A 16,998-nucleotide genomic window follows, 5' to 3' on the forward strand; every position below is an offset into this window, starting at 1 on the left:
TTTATTCAAGTAAACGGAGCAGTACTCAGAGAAAATACACAACAAAAACTGTGACAAAAATATCAGACCATATAGTTTAAAATGAATTTTGTAAACACACTATGATGTTGAACGTCTTCGCACAGTTTGCTGTTTTTAGAAGGCAATATGATGGCACAAAATCACACATCCTCTCCTTCAATGACACACGGATCTACTATTAAAGGCATGAAAACTGAGAAGAGTTTTCTAAGTGTCTACATATCTTTAAACTAGAAATCAATTTACTAACTTGGAGAAATTTGCGCATTCTTTTCATACTTTATAGCAATTTTTTAAAACCTTTAAGCAGAATTTAATGTTAGAAAAGATTTGAATAGTTTAAAATGACATGATTAAAAGGAATAATGGTTCCGTTTATTGTTTTGAACCTTAACAACATATGAGGTTCATTTTAAGTGAATATCTATTATCAGATTGTCAATTTAAAACAGTGGCGAGGGCAAACCAATAGTCAAAATTTAAAAAATATATATTGTGAAAATGAACAGCAATACATTCATCTGAACAGGGGAGTGTATTTCATTAATAACTCACAGATAGATTATTTGTCTACAAATACACAATGTTGCAGCTAAACACTATTTCCACAGTAAAAAATATTTATAAGCGTCGTGGCACTTTTGTTGTGAGGCACCAAAAAACTTTGGTCAGACAGGCCATGCAAACCTCCACAAGCCTTTGGCTGCAGTCTGACTCATCACTTCGTAAAAATCCAAGATTCCCATCACTTTCTTTAGCATTCACAAATATTCTGCAAAATATAAATGTGACTTCTTGACCCAAAAAAAGAGTATATTTCCATCAAATGTGCCCTGACAATAAATATAACACTATGAGGTTTTTCACATTCCAGTAAGGTTCTGGATACACACGGTAGTTTATTTTGGAATCAATGAACAGTTGTTGTGAGGACAAAACAGGCCTGGAAACTTCGAATCAATTAGCATGTTTAATTAAAAAAACAAAAAAACTTTTGTTTGTTTAATATTTGTTTAACATGCCAAGAGTATTAAATGTATTAAAACATTCATTTGCAGCTCAAAGGCACTGGTGTTCCAATAATATCTTAAGGATGGCTCTAAATAATTAAATGTTGTGCAAAGGGCTACACAGATGGACTGGAGACCTGTCCAGGTGTCCCTGTGATGGACTGGAGACCTGTCCAGGTGTCCCCCGCCTCTCACACAGTGACTGCTGGATACGGGCAGCAGTGACCCCCATGACCCAAAAAGGAAAAAGCGGGTAAAGACGATGAACGGATGGATGGACTTTACTTCCTTATTTGCTGGCACATTGTTTATTTGAACTCAAATAAGGCATTAACTAAGTTAGCAAAAAGCATTAAGACACTGAGATTGTCTCCAACCTTTATCAGAAGTCCTTAAGGACCCGGCATGCTCCATCCAAATCGGCGAAATCGTCTCTCATTGTTTCAGTTGCGTGACGAAAATCGTGTCATTTTATTCTCAGAGCAGCTTCGCCCGCCCCTTCTCGACACAAGGCCTGGGGCCAAACTTTTTCTCACAGGCGTGTGCGCCAAGTTTTGTGTGATTGGTCAGAAGTTTGTGCTCTTCGATGTGGAAATGTGCTCGGACGTTCAGCTTTACGACTCTTCAAACACACTAAATGAGCCAAATGGCTAAAACCTCCTGGACTGAGGTCATGCAGACATTGTGTATGGAGGGTCTGCTGCAAAGTGTGGTGCTCTCTTCATGATAGATTTGTGGCCAGACGCTGGATGCAGGGACGGAGTGGAGACTCTGGTGAGGAGAAACCCACGCGGTGACGTATACTGCAGCGGGACGGGTTTACTAGGAGCTCTTCACCTGTAGCTCGTGGACTATGAAAGATGTGTACGAAAACGAACGTCCCGCAACCACGTGACCTTGGGTCGACTGGTCACATTTGGATGGAATATGCCGGGCCTTTTTATTGAAGACAAGTGAGAATAAAAATCCACTTTACTCTCACAGTTTACTTTACTTTTGCTTTACCGCACCTACGTATGGGAGCATATTATAAATGTTAGCAGATCAGCAGATTTCACGTTGCTGCTTATTCAGCACACTGTTGCCAGATGTGGTTAGCTCTTACACCCATTACATGAAATCACTGTAAAAAGTAAAATACTGGCTTCAGAATGGCTCCGGGGCTACAAGTGTGTAATTCTTCACATCCCGTTTGCATGATCAACAAACTAACAGTTAACAAACAACAAGAACAAGCATGTACTGTACATTCATATAGTATTTAGGCAAAGTGGACATGCAGGTATACACTCATGTGGTTGTGTTCCTCTGTGGTGAATCTGTGCACGCTCCAGTCTCTATGTGAACTCAGTTGGCGTTTTGTTGGCTCTAGTGAATGAAGGGCATTCGCTCCTTGCTGTCATTGTCTCCCTCTGGCTCCTCTTCTTCCTCTCCTGCCTCACTGGTCTCTGTACTGTCACTGGCCATCTAGTGGTAAAAAAAATACATTTGTAGCTGCAATTAACTCAGACAAATTGAAGGAACGTGGAAAAATGTTAACACGTTAAATCTATAAATGTGCTTTGTCAAAATGACTATATTCCTGGTCTGTTTGTGTCGTTTATTGCTCATGTTTGTTTGTAAAGGTCGCGAGAACAATAAGAAAGATGCTGTTGTAAGATGAGGTAATCTTACCTGGTGCTTCTAAACAGCCTTGAACTCAATTATCGCAGAGATCACAAATGTTTATCATCAAAAGAGGGAGATTTTTAAAAATCAGTGACTAGAACTTTAATTGCAATATTTAATTTGAACGGCTTGAACTAAAGTTTGAATTGTAGCCTTTATACATCTTCATTGCCTAATCGCTGCTTTATTATAACGGTAAAAGTGCTCAGATACTCAGAAACCTCGTTATGTGAACAAGACTTGAAAATACTTGATATGGTCTTTATTTGTGCCATTTTGTTCAACTTTTATGGACTCTTCTAACCTGGTTTTGTACTGTGTTGTACTTTAACTTTGTTACTCGTTGCAGAAAGTAAAACACCGTATCCCTTGCTCTCAATCTATTTGCCCAAATGAAACCAAACAAAAGCTATGTCTGTTGATGTATTTGATATGATAATTTTTCGCCTTTTGCAAATGAAATAATAAAAACCACTGAAAGGGATTTTAAATAATGTTTTACCAGAGGAGTTGGAGACTTTTCAACATCCAGAATGAGTTTTCCTACGTTGCCTCTGTCATGAATTCTCTGCATGGCTTCTTTAACCTGAGGGCAAAAAATAAAAATAAATAGTTTCAATATGCAATAATGCCACACAGTTTGGAAATTGTCTAAATCACATATAAAGTGTGCATATGGTATAATCTATTTGTTTAAATGCAGACTACAAAATATTAGGCTTATGGGGAGTGTGTATGTTTCTTTGAAGCACGACTTACGTGTCAAGTTTGTATCACTTCGCAATGGTTTGGACAATTTATTGAAGCTAAAGAAACTCTGACATTTGGTCCAAATGAACAGTCTAATGTAGTCTGGCAGCTAAAAGCAGGTTGGATGTTCAGACGTCTCCTCTGTAATCACAGAACGAACCCACTGATCTGTTGTTGTGAGCAGCCATGTGAGGACAATGGAGGGTCAAGAGGGGCCTTTGCATGAAACAAAAGCCCAAATGTTTCACAATAATGAGGCCAAAAAAAGCAGTGTACACTGACCTGAAGGTTTAAAACTATGTTAGAGGAATCCTTACATCGGCACGCAAATGAGAGGCATTTCACATTTATCATAATTTCTGTATCGAACAGTACATTTCACTGTCACACCATCTCAAACAATCTGCAACTACAGAAACTATGTAACTTGGTCTCAAACTTGATTGCTCAAAAGAATATTAATTAATTTTTCATCATTGACCAGGGTGGCACGGTGGCTCAGTTGGTAGAGCTGCTGCCTCTCAGCGAACAGGTTGCTGGTTCAAATGGAAAGGAAGAAGTGGGTAAAGATGATGGATGGATGCATTCATACAAAATATTCTAAAAAGCTGACGTTGTTTCTCTGCACCTTGACAACATTCACCTTTAAAACAAATGTCTATTTTCATCCTTAATACTGCTGGTGGCTGAAAAACATCTCACTTCCACTCAGATTCATATTCTGCAACAATTCAGTCCAAAAAGAAAGGTTGCCATGGTCAACATGTAAACTAGCGCCCAATTATTTCTCCTTCCAGGCATATTAATGAGTGAGGCAGGTTATGGCCGGACACCACATCCCACGCTACAGTACCTAGCCCTCTAATGAAATTCTTCATGGGCAATGGTTTCAGTGAATAGCCTCAACAATTTGCCAGAGTTTAATGACAACACTTCATGGGAAGTTTCCCATGAGAAATAAAAATCCGAGGACAGCAGAGAACTCGTCAACAGCTTTTTCTATTTTTGACTGAAGTTACAAAGTTCAGAGTGACTTGCAGGGAGATTCTTGAGACGTAACGCTGCATATCCTTTAATCTAAACTCTGCACAGGCTGAAAATAAATTTATTCTAAGCGTCTCAATCACTTGTGCCTCAACAAAAATAAACTTGTGCAGAAAGGCAAGAAGACATACAGTAAAGGATGAATGGAAGAAGTTTATCCACTCTTCTCTGGTGCCCTGTGGTCTTACAGAATAACATGAAGAAAATAAGAGACATGCACATGAGCAGGGTGGGAGGTTTAACTACAGCGTTCACGTGAAAAAGACAAGCTGGGGTCAAACACTTTTAATTAACCCTGCACTCTATCTACAGTAGAGTCTACCGTTTGAAAGTGACGTTAGAGTTTACCATTAGTTAAAATAACCACATCACAAAGAGCTCTAGACCCACAAAGGGCTTGGCAATGTCAAAATAAAAATTTAAAATTAAAAACTGTGAACATTTTGTTGGTTGACAAAAACATCTAAAGAACATTTAAACTGCGCATAGATTGATAAAATCTGGCAAATTTTTGTTTTGAAGTCAAAGTTTAGCCTAGACTGAGACCTTTCAAAAACATCTGCATTCAGCCAAGGCCAAAATAAATCAGTGTGTGAGCCTCAAACTCAAGATCGCTTATTTTTAACACTTCTCACAGTCTACTGAGCGCACCGTTCATGCTGACACAACAGTGCCAGCCCAACATAAGAATGACAATATGTCTCTGGTGCTATACAAAAAGCTCTTTGTAATTCAGGCAGACTGATTGCAATGCTTGTTTTTTAGTTTTTTATTACAAATCCAAATCCATCAATGCGTCTTGCTGTCAGGGAAGGTTTGATAGCTGTACGATGCATTAAATGTCTATTTTTAAGTATTCATCTACCAATAAAATAGAAATGTTTACTGATAAAATACATTTAACTACTAGTATTTACTACATTTACTGATCTAAAAAAGTTAAATCTGGTCCTCTGGACATTCAAAAAACAAGCCAGAATGAATGTCCAGAGGACCAGATTTAATGTTTTTAGATTTTTCTACCTGGGTTATTGAGCATGCATCAGGATACATTCACTGATGAGTCATGTCTACCTAAGCATTAAGACTATAAGATTTTTAGAATGTTGCAATGTGGAGTTCATTTGATCATCTCAAACCCTTTTGTCCTCACTCACCCTTGAGCAAGAGGCTGCCATTCTTCCCTCTCCCATCTCCCTCCTGCTTTTTGCTCTCTGTCTTGTGTAACGGAGCTTCTATTTACACATCTTCCGAATTGTAAACTACTGTCATGGATCTGGTCAGCTGGATTTCCAACGCAATTGATAACATTTTTTTCAACCAAGCGACAGGGTCCTGGAGAACCCTCATGCCGTGCTGAGATGCACGCAGCAGGGTACGTCATGGCTCTGTGGTGGGATTGGAAGCTGATGTTCCTTTCCGTATTGTCTCAGGAGGATGCCAAAGATGTTTAGATTATTGGAATCATGATAGCAGGGTTTCTGCTTTTTGACACCGTCGGATACCTACGTTATCGGCTATTAAAGAAGACGGCAGAGGATGTTTCGGCCATGGCAAAACTGAAGGTTTGGTTTGTGCTTTGAGTACTCAAAATCAGCTGATTTACGAGTTCAACCGTAAGATGGAAGTGATTTGTGAGAATCGCAGACCATTTGCGGCTTCTGGGACTCACCAGCATGTTGGGGATGACCTTTGAGGGAGCTAATAAGCACGGACCAGTGGAATGCCCACAAATCTGACCAATATGGATTATCGAAAGTATCAACAGAGACTTAAGGCTGACGAGAAATAAAAGTCTGCCTGAAAAAAATCATCAACTGTGGCTTTTCTAAATCTGACTCCCCTGTTCGGCCTTGAAGCAGGCCAACTTATCAAATTTCTCCTGGGATATGTGTAAAACTAAGAAAGCTCTGCTCTATCCGCACCACACTTAACCAGCTGACACCAACATCTTATCAGGACTATGGTGCTATCTGGAAGTGCTTCATGGATAAATCTCACCGTCTTGCCGTCAAATGCATTTTTAATGTGCCTATAAATGTGCTTACTGGTAGAGGTTTTTGATGTCTTAAATTGTGTCCGATGGTGTGAAGAGATCTTATTTGTAATACCACTATCCTTTCCTCAAGGGGCCGCGCTCTTAGAAGCAGCAGCAACGTGAACTCCGCCCATCTTTCAGATGACTGTACGAACATGATCTCACTTACTGTACTACGGTGTAACGATATTAAAGCTTCTTCTGATTCTGATTAGTTCTTACCTCCTCCAGTGCCCACAGAGAGTCCACTACAGGTTTGATCTTCTTCTGTCTATAAAGGCACAAGAGTTTGTCCATCACTGCTTTCACAAGACTGCTTCTCCCTTGTTTGAAGAGGAGGTTGAGGAGTGAGAATCCTGCTATGACCTTGTTCTCCTCATACAGTTTAATAGGATTCACCTTTTCCACCTGCCACCACTGCAGAATAAAACAAACCAGATACACGTGAACCCTGAGGGACTCATTCATATATGAAAATCGTGGTGTAGTTACAGGATACTATTCCCTTCAAATATGGATGTTAGTCTGCATCGTTGACTCACAGATTTTGCAAAGCTGAAGAAACTTTTTGTTTCCCCAGTGACCATATTCGATGCGCCTGAAAAAACAAAAAGAAAAGGATTATTGGTGTAGGCTGGACAGACGTGGCTGGTCAATAACGGGCAGCTATGACGCAAGAAGAGCGAGGTGGTGGAGGAAAAGTAGCCTCCTTAGACCTTCAGAAGTGTGGAAGCATGTCTTTGCATATGTTTAGTGCTACTGCTACAAATTAATCTTCTGCTAATGAAGCTACTGGATGCCCAAGACTTGACAGAGTGTGATAATGCAAGCAGTGATGAAAAATACGTTTCATTTACAGGCTAGGAAATATGTCAAACAAGCATTTAATGTTTTCAGCTGCCAAAACAATAAATATATGGTAAATGGTAAATGGACTGACTTATAAAGCACCTTTTATCTGATCAAGACACTCAAAGCGCTTTACACCACAATCATCTACCCATTCAGACAGCACTCTACTAGATCTATGCGAAGAATAATCCGTGCTTTATCGCATTCATGCACCGATGGGACACACATTGGAGGCAATGAGGGGTTCAGTGTCTTGCCCAGGGACACTTCGGCATGTGACTGCTGGTGGAATCGAACCCCCAACTCCACATTGGAGGACAACTGCTCTAACCACTAAGTCACAGTAATTCAATTCAATGTAGCTCCAAGTCACAACAGAAGTCGTCTCAGGCACCGAACAGAAACATTCATATATAAAAATAATAATTTAACTTTATTTATCTGAGGAGCAGCTTTGAGTTTAACTCCATCACAGAACTCTCATCTTGAACAAGCATGAAGGCGACAGTGGAAAGGAAAAACTCCCTCATGAGGAAGAAACCTTTATCAGAACCAGGATCAGGACAAGAGGACCATCTGCTTCGACCGGCTGGGTTTGGTAGGAATAGATACACAATGGCAGGCCAAGAATCACATGTTAAGATAGAAATAGTATCAAATGAAAACTATTCAATTTAAGATTATTGATGATTAGAAAAGCAGCTGCAGACATAAATAATTACTTTCACTTTGAAGTGTTTAAAAAAACAAATATAACAAATTTTAAGGTTTATTTATCTCATTCAAAAATATTATAAATGTCAATTATATTGTAACAAAGTGTTTTATACTCAGTTGCACATTTTCAGAGTCAGAGTTTAGTTAATAGCTTTAACTTAAGAAATAATGACAAGACTTCTGTTCAAATAATTGTAAAAAAAAAAACATGGGAATTTTATATATCAAATTTATCAAAAATATGTTTTAACGAAAATTCTAGTTAAGGTTTAGGCAAAGTTATGTTTTGTTGTTTATTTGTCATATGCAGGTTAACACAAGCCAACAATGCAATGAAATGTTCAGGATGACAAGAATCGATTCAACTCGCTAAAAAACAAAGAGGAAATACTAAAGCATGCAATAAGTGTACAAAAGAAAGTACAAAAAGTGAAAAAGAAGTATAATATTTACAGGGTCCAAAACAGTGGTGTAGTCTATGCGATACGCGGGCATACAAAGTATACAGATAAGAATTTCAGTATACATATATAGAAGTGCCCAATGATAAATGACATCATCAGACACGTGTCATTGATATGTTAAACGGCAGTTAACGCTTCCATAACAATCTGTCTGTACGCAGCGCTTGTTTATTACATTTGCTTATGCAGCAAATTATTATATAATCAACTTCTGTACTTACTACTTAATACTTGAATGCAATTTTGCTTTGATACTGTTTTATACATTCTATAGCATGTTTTTAATACAAAGCCAACTGTTGTGCAAAGTTTGTTGTTCGTTTATTCAAATATAAGCATCAGATACATTTGAAAATGTTCAATATGCTTAAGAGTCAAAAATAAATTGACGATTACATTGAAGTAACCAGTGTACTTTGGTTTCTAAGCACAGTATACCCACTACAAAAACGTACACTACACCACTGGTCCAAAAGAAATATAATAAACAACAACATGGTAGAATATAACGGTGCTAGTATATATATATGTATTTCACAGGTAGTAATATTAGCTTAAATGATAACAAGCTACACATTTGATTATTATCACCTATAATTATTATTAATTGTGATTATTATGACAGCAAAGAGGCAGATATTATTCCTACCGTAGAGAATGTAGGTCCCCAGAGGCTTCAGCAGACTCAGGCCTTTCCCTGTGTTCTCTCCACACAGGCAGTCCAGAACAACGTCAACTCCATCTGGAGAAATCCTGCAGATCAAAGCAAACATGAAGTCCGTTAACAAAGGGGACCATCGGTTTAGGAGGACACGTCTACCCAACTTCTTCTGGTCGTGTTAAAGATGTGGCTCCTCAGTGTAAAAAAAACTGTTCTTTTCTAACTGGGGTCAGATAAAAAGCTCTTTTTATTTTTCAAACCAATCCACTGACATCCATCAGTCAGTCAACTCAATCCTTCGACTGCAAATATGTATATTTATGTTGTGTTTTAAATATAAAAAGAATTACAAAAAAAAAAATAACTTGAAAAATAATTTATTCATGCTGATTTATTTTTAGCTTCCAACTGAACATTAAGGAAACTTCAACACGTCATCTTGAGAACTGTAAGAACTGCATGTTGTATTTTTCATTATTTTTGTCCACACATGAATGACATAAATATTTATGCTCAAATTAACAATAAAAGTTACACACTGTTGGAATTTTGCTGCACAACTAATCAGTTATTTGACAAATTGTTTCAGGCCTGATGACTGTGTTGTAGACCAGAAGCAATTAGATTAGTAAAGTAATCGATGAAAATAATTTGGAATTTTTAAATAATGCACGAGTCAAAAAGCTGAAAAATGTCTGGAAAACTGTGTTTACCAGGGAAGATTAAATAATAAATAAAATGGAGAAGAGGTTCTGAGACCATAAATGTAGATTTGATTCTCTGGAGCGGCTTTACATTCCAATTTGAACACATCAAATATGATCATTTGCTTCCTCGGGCATTACTTGTGCTGTTCATTGTCAAAAAAACGTGATGCAGAAGCCACGTTTTTCTTTTGACTCTGCCTGTCAGAGATTATTAATGTTTTGCAATGAAACAAACAAACAAAAAAAAACAACACAAGATTTCAAACAAACCATGAATCACATTTTTAAAAAAGGTCCAAATCTGACTCAAATAAAGGAATAGAAATAAAAATGTGAGAAGCCACAATTGCACGCTGTCTGCCGTACAACTCTGAACACCAGCTTGGCAAAATGTCTCGTGGTCTTGTGATTCTCACGGCGTTTGTAAAAAAACTAATTTAACTGAACTTTGTACTTGATCCTGGGAGGAATGTGTAGACCAGAGAGATGAAAAGCATTACTAATCCACAACCACAGCTAAAATGTGGGTCAAAAGCATGAAATGTCAACTACTAAAGAATCATTTGGAATAATTTGAAATAACAAAATCCTTTTTTTTTTAATTAAAATTTTAACTTTATTAGTGCTTGTGGAAAATCTGTACATTTTTACAATGAGAATAAATAAATATTATCAATACAGCACATCACATGACTGCAACGTGTGTTTGTTTGTATTGTAAGTCCTCCAGCTGACAGGATGTAACATTTGGTATCGCTGCCCAGCTCTAATTGGTTCAGTTGTTCCACAAGCAGACCTCCACTCCTCTCTGTGAGCAGAGCCTGGAGTTGCCATGGGGACCACTGCCACATAAGCACAAATAAGGCAACCGGCAACATCTGCATCCTCACATAGCTCTCTGCCCTCAGCAACACCCCTGATATCACATCAGCTAACATAAAGAACAGGCACAAACTACAAAGACACCATAAAAACAATAAAAGGACGTCTGAGCATCAAATCAGTTGCACTGCAGACAGACATGGCATGCTTACTTTTTGACTTCTTGTATGTAATCCACGTTTCTGTCAAAGAGGTGAGTCACAGAGTCTTTGATGGCTGCGTGCTTGAAAGAGGAGGCGATCCCAAACACGGTTACGTTTGGCACGGTGGCGCACAGCTGAGCCACAGCTTGTCCCTGGAAATAATAAGTGTTCATCAGCACGCTGCGTGCAGCAATTTATACCTGCGTTGTGTTTATTGTGTTTTTAAGAACGTTATTGAATATGTCGCAACGCAAAACTCTGTGGTGAATTGGTGAACTGCTGCTCTGTGTACTTACCACGCCGCCTCCTGCTGAATGGACCAGCACTGACATTCCCTCTTGCAGACTGGCAACGTGAAAGAGCATCATATAAGCAGCCACAAAGTTTAGGGAGAATGCTGCCGCCTCTGCAAACGTCATTTCATCTGGCATCTTGTAGACAAAATCCACTGGTGTGCAAACCACCTCCGCCCAAGCATTGTAGTTCACAAACGCCATAACTTTGTCTCCAATCTGTAAAAAATAAGCAAAATGTTATCGTAGCATCAGCAGCAAGCAGACACTCGCCTCAGTTTTGCACTAACCTCAAATCCCTCTGTGTTTCCCCCCACCGACTCCACTATGCCACAGCACTCGAATCCAGGGACGATGGGGGTTTTTGGAGGGTTGTCGATGTTCCCCTGTCGAACCATCAAATCCAGAAAATTCAAGCCACTGCAACAAAAAACAAGAAGAATCTTCTTGTCTGTTGACTTTGAATCCATCTGATTTAACACTTTAGCTTGCCTTAAGACAGACACTGTTTCATTAAAAAAATCATATTTAATGTGAGCTGGTAGCAGATTTAAGGGTTACCTACTATTTTCATTATTATCAGTGAGTCATAGGCTGGTCCTCTGGGACTTACAAGGCCAGATTCCAGCAAACATTCTGCTCTGAATAAAGACGAACGCACTTTAATTTGAGTGAAGTGTCTGCCAACACTGATGGGGAAGGTTTTATAAATTGGTGCCTTATAGAGCTGTTTAGAATGATCTGGAAAATGCTGACATCAGTTTTAATGAATGGAAGCTCTTCCACTGGAAAAGACCTGTGGCTTCACGTGAGCTCTTTGCAGAGCTCAGAATAATAGTGATAAAAAGCACCAGTGAGAGTGCTTCTATCACTCCCACTCACCAGGCTTTGACGCGTATCTTGACCTCTCCATCCTGAGGCTCGGGCATTGCCTTCCTGCTCACCCGGACTTTGTTCAGACCTCCAAAGCCCGTTAACATCACTGCGCGCATTTCTTTGGCGTTCCCAGCACGTGACTCCACGCTCACGGTCTCCTGCCCCACGTTTCTGTCTATCATGAACTCGGTTTCCTCCGTCATGTCTGCTCCTTCTTTAGCCATGTCGAAGCTGTCCGGCTGCGCGCCTCCTCCGGTGTGATGTGGCGAGCACCGCAGACGCGCGCGTAATCACCTGCTGCCTCATCCGGTCCCGTTTCCATGAAGAGGCCAAAACACAACTTATCTTGCAGTACGAAGCACATAGTTGCACGGTTTCGCCACCGAAAAATTAGTATTTTAATAAGCTAATTTTGAATCATGTTGTTTTAGAAGCTGTTGCACGAAGCTTAAAGTGCGCCATCTGCTGGTAGGGCGCGCGCAAAACTTCAAAATTCTGATATTAAAGCTCGTGCAGATGCAAAAGCAAGTCTTTTCTTAAAATCATACCATTTAAAAATACCGAGCCTAAAGTTTTTAAAAATGGCAAAGCAGCAAGTGTAACGTTGTCATGGATACAGTGTGTGGCCTACAAAATAAACTGGCTGGCATGATGCAGAGAAGGAAGGTAGGTGTTTTATGTGTCCAAGAAGAAGGGCGGTGAGGCTCACAGCACTGGAGCAGAGTTTAAACTGTTTTACCATGGTGTGGACAGAAAGAGAAATGGAGTAGGGTCCTGAAGGAGGAGTTGACAAAGAATGCTGTAGATGAAAAGTATAACAGATGTGTCTGAAGGTAAATGTTGTCAGTGGTTATGCTCCACAGGTTGGATGTGATGTGGAGGAGAAAGATACGATTAGGAAAGATCTGGGAGGAGAGTGGTCGGAGCAGACCTGAATGGACATGTTGGTGAAGGAAGCAGAGGGGATGAGGAAGTGATGGGCAGGTTTGGTGTCAAGGAAAGAAACCAGGAAGGACAGAAGGATTTGTTTTTAGCTTATTTTACTACATTTTCAGTCAATCTTTAGCACTTATGTGATGTTTCAAACTTTCATAAAGCAGAACAAGCTTCATTTTTAATTAAAATATTAACTAAAAACACTTTTTAAGCCTTTATTGGGTCAGCACTTTCAGAGTTTTTCAACTACGTGCCAATGTTAAGAGACGTCAGGAAAACATGACCAGTGTTATAGTAGCACTAATAGCGCCACTGCTGAAATTACAAAATAATCAACAATTTTGATTTTAGCCACAAAAAGCAAAGTAGTCAACAAGTAAAGCAGCTGCTTTTTATTTCAACACTTTCAGAACATAAACACAAGGCTTGTGCGCAAATGTTAGTAGCAGGTTTAAAATAAATCACCTTTGGAGCTGTAAAACATAAAATGTGGTCATATTTTCAGGAAAACAATGTAAAACAGGGTCTGCAATTGTTGATAGCTGCATGAGTTTCCTCTTGGACAGCTTGGTTAACACCTCACTAACTATCCTGAGAAACCCCAAAGAAGAAGACTTGATGTTAAGCTAACATTGTATCAAGTCACTTTTGTGCGTGCTTCAGCTTTGATCTTTATAAAATGATCTCTGAGTAAAATATATTTTCATTAGTTATAAAAGGACTTAGTGTAATCTCACTGTACATTTATTTCACATCATCAGTGTCCTACAGTAACTGCAGGAAAACTGCATTTCTGCTGCGAGCAAGTTACCTGTAACAATCAAACACATGAGCTGAGTGACAGCAGCTCTCCTGCATCGATACCGTTTTACTAAGTGAACAATAAAAGGTGAAGGGGCAGAAGTTGGAGGTGTTTTTCTACTGTTTCGGGATGTCAGTAAAGATTCTCAAGCCATGCATGACTTGAATTTCATCCTTGAGCGCCTGTGGAGGACACAAGATAAAATGCAGTCAGTTCAATTTTAATAGGAACCATATAACATTTGTTTTATTTAAAGTTCACCAAAGGAAAAGGAAATTATCTTGAACATTTCATAAACATGGCTAAGACTTGGATTCAGCATTGACCATCCAACATGGATGCAAGCTTCAGTACAGTTATTACACTACATTGATTTATTCCAACATTATAAAGACTATAATGTTTTAATAAAACAGACTAAATCTTTGCTTATGTTAATACAACAAAATGAAAGCAGCAAACAGCGGTTTGCTTTAAAGCAGTGCCCTTACAGGTGCCCCAAGATAAGCTTAAAGAGTTCAGATTCTCTTTTTTTTTTACTTTACCTGCTCCCCAGTTCGACATAAAAACCTTTCTTTTGCAAGCAACAGAAAAAATAGAGCAATCCTTTTGGAATTAAAGGTTTAACTTTAAAATATGTAGTTAGCAACAAGCTTAAAGGAATGCCCTTTTTTAAAAAAAAAAAAAACAGTTATACTTCCTGCTTTGATAGATTTTTGCAACTTTTATTTTGTTGAAAGAAAAGGTATGAATTCAGGATTTCAGGTGTGCAAATCAACACGAGGTCAACAATGCAATGAAACGCTGTATTATTTGCAAATTGTCCCTACAAAGCGTATGCCAACTCGTTTGTTGACTGTGTTGTAAATAACACAACGTGACTCGTAAATTTGGGCTTGTCAATACCTTGATACAACCACAGATGATTTACAGAGATATGGATTTACCTGATTGACTAACTGGTGTTGCTGAACGGTCCGTTTCCCTTTAAACTCGCTGGATTCTATGTGGATCTCATACATGGCCCCACAGCCACCTAAAGACGACAATAACAAAACTGTCAATTAAAACTATGTTGTCACCATTGTTTTACAATTGATAAATCAATACAATGATAACAGTTTTATCAATAGTCATCTTTCCATAGATTAAAGCATTTTTTTAATTACAAAAGCTTACTAAAAGTGCTTTAAAGATGACTACAAAGCCAGTAATAAAACAAAACAAATTTTAGGCATGAGCAGTAAACTAGGATCTGACCAAGCGTGAGATCAATTCCCAATTTAGAATATTAACTGGGCAAAATTGTATTAAAGAAACAGCTGAATCTAGGTCATATTTGCCTAAACTCAGTTGTAAAATAAATCTTATCTTTTAGTTTATGTTGTCATTTTTGTTGTGACATAGTAACATGTTAATAACACTTGATGAATCGAGATAAATATATTGTCACAAACACCTTAAAATAAATGTTTTTCACACAATTGTGAGTTTAATTAAAAGCAAGTGACCTTGTCTAACCTCCTTCACTGGTGCCATCTTGTATGTCTTTATTGTGTTTAATTGATAAGACTTCAATCAAATAGGTTAATAACACACACACGCGTTTAATGTCATGTTGTTTACATGCAGTTTAACACAAGGTCAACAGTGCGACCATTTACCTGATATATCCACAACTTTGAGCTTTGAAGCCAAAGGGAACTTCTCTTTCAGTACTTGTGCGATGCGGACCTCTCCGTCAGTTTGTGTGGACAGACACCTGTGCCCAGAAACAGCCACCTGAAGCGCGAGAACACAATACATTAAATTAATTCACAGGCACGCGACAATGCAACGGAGGACCGTTTTTTTGTTCCGTACTTTGCTGCTGCGAAGAGCGGAGGCTACGGTGCTACTGCAGATTCGTTTACAGGCCAACATTGTGAGAGAATTAAAGGAGTTAAAACTCAATAAGTCATGGCCCCGTTATACTTTGTCCCTGTGAAATGACGTCACGTTTCCTTTTTTTTTCTTTCTTTCAGGTTTAACTGCAGCTTTTTTCCTCGATGCTGCCACCTAGCGGCTGGAGAGAAATATTTGTTTTGATTCCCTGTATGGCAGGCCGTTGTAATATGTAATGACATGGTAAGTGTGGTATAACAGGGTGGGCAATTATTTTTTCCATGGGGCCACATGAGAAACAGCAAATATTGTGGAGGGCTGGCACAAATGACTTTTTCATTCAACCTTTATTTAGACAGGTAAATCCCATTGAGCCTCGAGGACTCATTTACAAGAGAGACCTGATTTCAACTTAACTCAATACTGCATAATATTAATAGTATTTCATTATTAAAAGCAGTACATAGCACTGCTTTAACAAGCTGGTAAGAGTATTTGTTATGATTAAGCAACGAAAAAGCGAGGTTTCCTTACAAAAATGTCATTTATTCAATTAAATTTCCCAGTACAATGGTAAACTGTTAATATTTTTACCATTTGTGACGTTATATTAATGATCATTTTCAGTCACATTCACCCCAAAACTCATTTTGAGTTTTATATGCTGCTGGAAAAAGTTCTTAGCTTTGTAAATATATCACAATATTGTCTTTGCACTCCAAATATTATGAAACATCATATAATAGTGATCGTCACTGAACTGTGATTTCGAGTCCCGGTTCTTTACGTGCCTACATTTGTAGTCTAAACATCTCATTTGGTGTTTACCAGTTCTTTTTTCTTGTTTAGTGAGAGAAGTTTAGTCTCTGTTGGGCTTTAAAGGAAATGTCAAAGTCAGGTTGAAGGTCTGAGGTGGAGATGCACGCTTTGAAGACCCGAACAGACCACCCAGCACCAGACTCACCTCACCACCAGATGAAGAGCATCTCAGCGTGACCTCAGCAGAAGTAAGGAGTACCTTCAGGAGGATTAATCCGCACAAAGCAACTGGCCCAGACAACATCCCCGGAAAAGTGTTGAAGGAATGTGCTGATCAGCTCTGTGAGGTGCTGGCAGACATCTTTAACACCTCACTTACCCTGGAGACAGTTCCCACCTGCCTGAAGACTGCCACCATCATCCCAGTCCCAAAAAGCTCTACAGTGACTGGTCTGAATGACTATCGGCCAGTGGCCCTCACCCCGATAGTC

General features: G+C 38.9%; 2 protein-coding genes across 2 annotated transcripts; both read right to left on the minus strand.

Moving 5' to 3' along the window:
- Window positions 1–2,139: 2,139 nt before the first annotated feature.
- Window positions 2,140–12,357, minus strand: vat1l (vesicle amine transport 1-like). The gene is made up of 9 exons (XM_037695710.1): window positions 12,133–12,357; window positions 11,541–11,670; window positions 11,254–11,469; window positions 10,967–11,109; window positions 9,214–9,317; window positions 7,074–7,129; window positions 6,754–6,948; window positions 3,202–3,285; window positions 2,140–2,498 (listed from the first exon to the last, which is right to left on the minus strand). Exons 1-9 carry the CDS (start codon window positions 12,348–12,350, stop codon window positions 2,400–2,402), a joined length of 1,245 nt encoding a protein of 414 aa, XP_037551638.1. The 5' UTR covers window positions 12,351–12,357; the 3' UTR covers window positions 2,140–2,399.
- A 1,116-nt stretch (window positions 12,358–13,473) lies between these two features.
- On the minus strand, window positions 13,474–15,881 carry bola3 (bolA family member 3). The gene is made up of 4 exons (XM_037695721.1): window positions 15,728–15,881; window positions 15,529–15,646; window positions 14,812–14,900; window positions 13,474–14,046 (listed from the first exon to the last, which is right to left on the minus strand). The coding sequence occupies exons 1-4, from the start codon at window positions 15,785–15,787 to the stop codon at window positions 13,981–13,983; spliced, it is 333 nt and encodes a 110-aa protein (XP_037551649.1). The 5' UTR covers window positions 15,788–15,881; the 3' UTR covers window positions 13,474–13,980.
- Between the last annotated feature and the right edge of the window lie 1,117 nt (window positions 15,882–16,998).

This window comes from Nematolebias whitei, chromosome 2 (genome assembly GCF_014905685.2).
Source record: "Nematolebias whitei isolate Nwh7 chromosome 2, NemWhi1, whole genome shotgun sequence".
NCBI classification, from domain to species: Eukaryota; Metazoa; Chordata; class Actinopteri; order Cyprinodontiformes; family Rivulidae; genus Nematolebias; species Nematolebias whitei.